This window comes from Salvia hispanica, chromosome 6 (genome assembly GCF_029641045.1).
Source record: "Salvia hispanica isolate PSC_SH4W2 chromosome 6, Shi_PSC_v1, whole genome shotgun sequence".
Classification (NCBI taxonomy): Eukaryota; Viridiplantae; Streptophyta; class Magnoliopsida; order Lamiales; family Lamiaceae; genus Salvia; species Salvia hispanica.
The window spans coordinates 10,078,421-10,086,628 of NC_142697.1; the positions used below are offsets into that span (position 1 = coordinate 10,078,421).

An 8,208-nucleotide genomic window follows, 5' to 3' on the forward strand; every position below is an offset into this window, starting at 1 on the left:
ACAACAAGGTATATTTGATGGCTGGGGGCTTTCTGACAGGTCTGGATAGTACATCTGAAAAGTAGGGAACAAAAACAAAAATAACTTAAAAGTAAAAGTAGTCCAATAAAGTTGATTTTGACGTTTTCTTCTTCACCAAGTATTAACAGAATTCAGATAAACACAAACACCATGACTGAACTTCAGATTCACAAATTCAAACTTAAGATCCATCGATTTAATTGCTCAAACTTAAATTAAACAGTGAAACTGCAACTTAACTTCTACTGACTGACATGCAAGGTAGTAATCACAACGCAGAAAAGAAACTCATGCACGAAAACTTGACTAAGCATAGCTACACTTTGAATCAACAACTCTCGATAAGAAAACACTTAGAAATTGAAAGCAATGACTAAATCTAACTTTCCTAGGCAGAATGAAGCAAACTCGAACCAAAGCGACATGCGAAATAGAAACTTCATAACGTGAATGTTGGAAAATAACAAGGTACTTCAAAAGTGCAACATCGATGAGTGTTTGCAAATAACCAACGATGAAAACAAGTAAACTTTAAACTAAGAAAGCGATTAAGATTGTTTGTGCCACTCCGGGCGATGATACTACTACACTACTACGATAACTGGCTGGAACGGCGGACTGATGACTTCTCCGGCCGACTCTTGGACGTCAAGTGACCATGGCTGTGGCGAGGAACGAGAGGTAGGATAATGCTGAAGGATTGATCTTCTAGAGAGAATTCTACTAAGTGTGATTGTCGAACTGCGAACTCTTTCTCTCTCTCCAAGTGGCTTCTTTTATAGGGAGGCTTGCCCTTGCTTTTAGGGTAGACTTCTCCCGCATTTTGACCTTTTTGCCCTTGTCAATGATCATCCCAGCTATCCTCCTTCTCCATCTCGAGCCGTTTCTCTGGCATGCATCCTGGTCAGTATCGCACCCTTCTGGCGCCCTTTTCACTTGCGTCACCTGAATCGTCTCCTACTGACTTGGATCCTTCAATCCTGCACACTTAAGCAACTGTTTTGCAGATAATACATGAATTTCACGTCATACTGACCAGTAACCAAGGCTCAGAATACGACTTATCAATAACCCACGTATCATGAGGAGAAGTTCGGCTAATGCAGTAAAGGAACAAGAAGGAGAAGGAGTCGGGGACAGGATAGATCGGTTGGAGAAGGCACTTCTAAGTGCAATTGAGAAGAAGAATTCCCCTACCTCGCAGGAGAAAGAGAAACCGCCAGGTCCAGAGGAAAATCAACTCCAACTCTATTATGGTCCACCGTCCGATGGAGAATTCCAAGCCAGGTGAATGCAGTGGGGAGTTGGAATCAAAATAATCAGAATACAAGTTGGAATCTGCGGAAGATTAAGGAGGCACCATGGAGAGACAACCCCTGTTTCAGGTGGGCCGATGGGAACCAACAGCTCCAGCGACAGTACTCAGGTCCAGCAGAAGCCCGATAGAATTGGCCTAACCGCAGTCAAGAAGGACCACAACATAATTCGAACTGGTCAGGGAAGAATCAGGAAGGGCCAAACAACTGGGGTTATCGCAATCAAGGGGACCAGCCCAATTGGAACAATATGAACCAGAGTAATCAAAGGAGTTCTTATGTGCCACCACACCAGAGGAACGCCACGGGAAACAATCAGAATTTCCTGAATACACACCAGGGAAATCAAGGGTCAGGGAGTCAGCTCAGCAACAATCAAGGAGGTCAAGGGAACTATCGCCCAAATCAGGGGAGTGGACCGGGCCATAATTAAGGGTCGAGTTCCAATCAACCGAGCTATAAGTCTCAGAGGAATCTGAATGATATGATACACGACCTAGTCAGCTCTCAACAACACATGCAGAACAATATGCAGGCAAACAATGATGTGGTACATAAAATTCAAGATGCATAACAAGAGCAGAAGTCTGTCATGGATATGTTGGCCAAACAAATGTCGCAATTGGCCACTTCGTTGAATGAAATGAGGGGACACGAGGGAAGTATACCAGCTTAAGTGAAACCACCTAACCGGGCAAACATCAATCAGATTACTCTGAGGTCAGGACGGGGCTATGAGGGTCCAGTCCTATGACAAGCAAGGAAGACGGGAAACTGACCACTGATCAAGGGGATACTGAGATAAGGAACACCAGGGTAGAAGATGTCATTCAAAAAGGTGACTTAGAGAAGCCACTACCTCGTATGGCTAATCCATTTTTCTTAGACCCAGAGCCTGGAGTGGAGATTGAGGAAGGAAAGAAAGAAATCGAAGAATCTTCAGTCGGGGTCCAGCAGGAACGTTGAAGCGCATGAAGTCATTTCCTCACCACCGAGGGGAGGCTAAGAAGAAAAAGGATGACACTGAAGATTTCATGGAGATCTTCGGTAAACTGGAAATCAATTTACCATTCCTACAGGCCCTGAAGCTGCCCACATTCAGCAATTTCATCAAGGAGTTCATAGCTGGAAAAACCAAGCCCGACGGGAAGATAGTAATTGGAGAAAATATGTCGGTTGTGATACAGAAAAGGAGAATGGCATCACAATGCACAGACCCAGGTATGTTCACTTTGCCCATTTCTATGGGTGACATTAAAATTGAGCATGTAATGTGTGATCTAGGAGCCTCGATAAATGTATTACCACTTTCGATATATAAGAAGTTGATAGGGGTAAGTCTGGTTGATACGAAAGTAGTAATTCAGTTAGCCGATAGAACATGCATTTCACCCGAGGGTGTGCTGGAGAATGTGATAGTGAAAGTGCATGATTTCCTGTACCCAGCTGATTTCCATGTAATAAAAATGAGTGATAACGAATCTGCTGAGTCTAGCGGAGTGCTTTTAGGAAGACCATTCGTACGCACCGCTAAGACTATTATTGATGTGTTTGACGGTACTATATGCCTAGACTACCATGGGGAGAAATACACCTTTAGCATTGATGAAGCCATGAAGAAACCATTGGATGTGGAAAATTTGCATGCTGTTGATGTTATTAACCCCCAGGTCCAGGAGTACCTTGAAACCGAATTAATGCAGGAACAGTTTAACAATTCGGAGTTGAGTCAGTCTGTTGACAAGGAGGTGGCAGGGTGGTGTGAAACCTTATTAACTCAGAACCTGACAAACGAACAGATCAATGAAGCGATCATGGCATTCTGCCACCAACCACTGTCATTTGAGTCGACGGGGCAAGTGAGGAGCCCAGACGAGGGAACTGACTTGGGTGAAATGGCAACCAGGAGCCTGGAGAAATTCGCCTTAGTGTGTTGGTCATGGAATAACCATGCATTGATATTCGCCTTATTTCTTTTTCTTGTCTTTATACTTGAGCACAAGTATGGTTTAAGTGTGAGCAGTTTCATAAGGCTAATTTCATGCATTGGTTATGGGGATAAATTCTGTGATTTACTGGGTCTAACAAGATTTTATAAGCCAGGTGTGTAGAGAAACCGCCAGCCCCAGGAAAAAGAAGAAGATTACCTGGAGGAGGAAGTTGGCGGGAGAAGTGAGCAGAAGAGGAAAGAGTTGCTAAACGAAGGAGCATCCAAACGGAGGGCAAAATGGGAATCACCAAGAATAGTCTAGAAGCTCTACCCATTATAAATAAGAGCACGCGTTCAACATGAAGGGATCTTTTTCTGAACATCGGCTCTTAGCTTAGCTTTTCCATTTTCTGTACACACACTTTTAGGGGAATCATCTTGGGGGTTCACGTTTCTAATTCAGTTGTGGTGTAACACCGTCTCCACGGAGGCGAAGATGCAATCGTTTATTTGCATGCTGTTTACATTTCAGATTTCCCGAGTTTTCGCTGTTCGAAGCTCGACCGTATTTTGTTATAATCTCGTTGGATATTGCACTATTTTGTTATGGGGTTTACATTTCTGTTCTGTTTATGCTATCTTTACATTTCCTCTTGCTTTCGATGCTTGTTGATGTTTGATCTGATGTTGGAGTTTGAATTGCACGGAGGATTGTAGTTGATTGGTTGGATTTGTTTAGATCTGCGAGGATTGGAGATGAAAATGCTATTGGATTGTTGTTGATGGTTTGGATCCGGAGTGGATGAAGCATCTGATGTCTGGATCTGTTCACGTATGCATGGATATAATAGTTAATTTATGTTTACTTGTTTACCCCGTCTAGTAATCGTAGATCTGTTTTAGTTTCAGTAGTTCTTTGTGTTAATCGGTTTAATTTCGTTTGCCCTGTTTCGATCCTTGCTTGCTCTGTTTTGCATCGGTTATTTCGTGATAAAAGTTAGAGAAGATGATGTAGCTATTAGTTAGTCCTTCAGTTGGTTAATCTGCAGTTTCTTTTCTAGTCGTACTATGCCGTTTTGGGAAATGGTCCCCACGTTTCGTTTTTCCTCTGTCTAGGCTAGTTTAGGAAGTCGTTTCCCAAGTCCAGTAGTTGTTTCGAACGCTTTTGGTTATTATGCATGTTATGTTGTCTCTGCCTAGATCTAGCTGTTAGAATAGAACATTTCATTTCCCAAGCCTAGGAATTAAATCTCAACCCCGAGAAAATTGCGTGGCAGCAGCCAAAAATAGTTTCAAGATCTTTTAGCATGTTTACTTACGAATCTGTCTATGTGGATTCGATCCCTGCTTCCCTGTACTAACCTTTTTAGCATAGTGGGTTGAGGGTTTTGAAAAGCTAAGGAAGTGATTGTGTGCCCAACGATAGGTAACTCAAAGATTCTCTGAGTTCCTAGACCTGGTGTCTAGTGGATTCTCTGGATCGGGAGATTTTTGATTCAAACACACCTCGCTGACTTAACGCTCTTCAGCTGGCCCGATTGACATCCCTATGTACAATGCTCGATTAAATCGATAAAAATAAAATGAAATTGCAGATATTTCGCGTGACCAAACTATTGAAGTATTGCATGAGTATTTTTTAAATCCCGAGCACAATTTCAGTGCTCGCAATATCCGACCACATATATTGTTACAAAATTGTTGAATAATAATTGCACCATTATTTTTTGTGTGTCGAGCAAAGTTTTGGTGGCTGTCATATTCCGAGCACTTACTTGGTGCTCGCATGTATTGGTGAAAAAACTTCACAAGACCGAGCACTTTCGGTGCGCCATAGTTCCCTAACTAAATTCCCAAGCAGAGCACGTTGACCGTGCTCATATTGCTCGCAAGTTAACGTAGTAGTTTTTTATAATGCCAAGCACCGTTAGAATACTGAGCACAATTGTATGTGCTTGCTATTTCCCGAGCACTATTGGATGTGCTCGGTATGTTTGGTCGATAAATAGTGATTTTTTTGTAGTGGTTTAACCAAAAATGTCACATTGTTTTGGTAATTACCTTCAGGTACTTATAGTTTTAATTTTTAGAATAAAATGTCCTGCAAAATAATTCGGCGATCGGAAAGTTTGATATGATGCTTGTAGATTGATTTATATTTGATAAAATAATCACTTTTGGAATGCCGCAGGAGACTTGATAAGATAGTGTATTAGTGATCGAATAGATCGGATGAATGTTCGCCCAACTTTAAATTTTCAATGAGACATTGCATGGTTCTAATTCCACTTATACATATTAATTATATCATGTGATCCTAGTAGCTAAATTTTCTACTTAATATTCAAAGTTATATTCAATTGTAATATACATCGTGGTGATATCATAAACCTTCATACAAAATGATTTAGTTTATTTTTGTGTATGTACATAATACCCTATTGTTTTGATATCATAAAAGCTCTTGTTCCAATATTACAAAAGATAGTGAAACATTATAAAACGATTGGACACAATTGAGTAAACACCATGAATGATCCAACACAATCGAGTAAACCTCTCAAACGATAAGACAAAATTGGGCAACTAACAATCCTTCATGTTAACAGATCAGATGTCCACTGCTACATAGAGAAGTTGTACTGTATAACTTGAGTTGTCACGTCAATGTTCTGATCGCCGAGAATTTTTTTTAGAGCATTTATTCCAAAAAACATACTCCCTTCGTCCCAACTATGTTAAGTGGTATTTTTCTTTGGGATGTCCCAACTAAATTGAGTCATTTTTTTTTAACAAAAAACAAAATATCCAATCATCTATACTTTATTCCATTATCTACTCTACTCTCTCTTTATCATTCTATTTTATTTCCTCTCTCCTACTTTTCAATATAATTTCTTAATCTCTGTACCTAAAAGTTAATATTTCTCAACTTAGTTGGGATGGAGGGAGTAACAATTACTAAATGATAATTGCCTCAAACAATGAGACATTTTTTAATGAACGTCTCAAACAATAATACAATATCGTCTCTTTACCCACATAAAAATCGCTCCGAACTTATAAAGTGACGAGATGGAGCTCGATAGGCAGTCCACATGAATGGAGTTCCTCCATTATATGAAAACAAGGGTTGATCAGAAGCATTGTAAATTTGTAATCCTACAATTTATATTCTTATTTAACACCAATCTGTCTGGTGAAGAAAGCAATCCCATTGGCGCTCTCGAGACCTTTGCCCCCACCACACTCCCTTCTCCCACCAATCAAACAGCGCCACGTGTCCCTAACACCGACACCGAGCATTCGCCTCCGCCTTGGTTGAAGTCCTCTCTCCTGCACGTGCGCGTATACATCATACTACTTATTTACTTAGCCAGCCTCAACAACTCCCTTCATTCTCAATCCGCAGAGATTATAGAGAGAGAAGCCTCTTCCTCTAACTAACCCATGAGTATATATGTATTGGGATGGAAAGAGGATGGAAGCCTAACACCGAGTTATCGCCGGCGTGCCCTCGCTGCGGCTCCTCCAACACCAAATTCTGCTACTACAACAACTACAGCTTAACCCAGCCGCGCTACTTCTGCAAGGGCTGCCGCCGCTACTGGACAAAAGGCGGCTCTCTCCGCAACGTCCCAGTCGGCGGCGGCTGCCGGAAGACCAGGAGAGGGAAATCCACACGCGCCGCGCCGCAACCTAATAGTAACCGATCAACCAACACCATCTCCCCCAGCGGCGGAAGCGGAGCTTCCACCAGCATTGATCTCGCGGCGGTCTACGCGAATTTCGTCAATCAGCCGCCGGAGAATCACTACGCGGACGCGCTCCTCCCTCTGAATCAAATCAGCTCGCATTTGCCTGAGCAGGAGATTGGATCGTTTCCGATTAGGTTTTCGGAGACGCAATTATTAGGGCACGGAATTGGCAATTGGGAATCACTCGACGCGGCGTTTCCGAAGCAGCAGTTTGGTGCGGCGGGGGGAAGTGGTTTGGGAGGTGCGAGCGATTATCATGTGTTGCCTCCGTTGCCCGGGGAGGAGGCGGTGGCGGCAGCGGTGTGGCCGAGTTCGGAAATGATGCTGCACAACCAAATGTTGCCTTCGGCGCTATATGAAGCTGAAGCGAGTCATCAGAATTCGGAGCTGTTGAGCCCTTTTGGTAGTGCTTTGCATCTTGAAGCTATTTTCAGGTCTTGATTTTGTGCTTAAATTGTAGTATTTTGATAATGTTCTATATAATGTATAGGCCGATATTGAATGTGTTTATTAAAAGTTTTGAATCAGAATTCTGTAATATAGTGTAGTATATATATACATACATCATATATATATATATGTGTGTAATTCATCATTTTGCAATTCCAATTTCCAATTGGTATTTTAGTTTGCACGGTATTTTACAAACACAAAAAGTTTACTATTGTGAAGAATTAATTGTCTTGATTACTTAACTATATAGATAGAAGTTTAAATTTCGGAGTCACTTAACTTTGATTAATTTTCTAAAATCGAGGTTTTTTGGACTGTTAACTCGATTACTCGAGTTAACTTTAACCTTTTAGCATAAGTACGACTCATCACGATTCACATTAAATTCTTTCTTACTTTGGTAAAAAGATTTCGATTTTTATCCAACATTGTGCATGTAGATAAAATTTACTAAAGGATCCATATGTCGTCCTTCTTGTTAAATCCAAGAAGCTAGAAACTACTGTAGAATTTTTAAATTGATTTCAAATAATAGTACCTACTACCCCGTCCCTGAAAATTTGTCTCATTTTTCTATTTCCGTCCGACCCCTAAAATTTGTCTCATTTCACTTTTATCATATTTGGTAGTGGATCTTATATTCCACTAACTTATTTCTATCCACATTTTATTAAAATCCACTAATATATAAAAATAAGACTCACAATCCACTAACTTTTTCAACTCACTT

The 8,208-nt window shown here is 41.1% G+C and overlaps 1 protein-coding gene across 1 annotated transcript; it reads left to right on the top strand.

Annotated features, from left to right (window-relative positions):
• The first annotated feature begins 6,671 nt into the window (after nucleotides 1–6,671).
• LOC125203346 (Dof-type zinc finger DNA-binding family protein) lies at nucleotides 6,672–7,580 on the top strand. The gene has a single exon (XM_048101670.2). It carries the CDS (start codon nucleotides 6,738–6,740, stop codon nucleotides 7,464–7,466), a length of 729 nt encoding a protein of 242 aa, XP_047957627.1. The 5' UTR covers nucleotides 6,672–6,737; the 3' UTR covers nucleotides 7,467–7,580.
• Nucleotides 7,581–8,208: the final 628 nt, after the last annotated feature.

Excerpts from the sequence above, each read along its gene's own strand:
- LOC125203346 (XM_048101670.2), top strand. The coding sequence starts at position 6,738 with ATGGAAAGAGGATGGAAGCCTAACACCGAGTTATCGCCGGCGTGCCCT.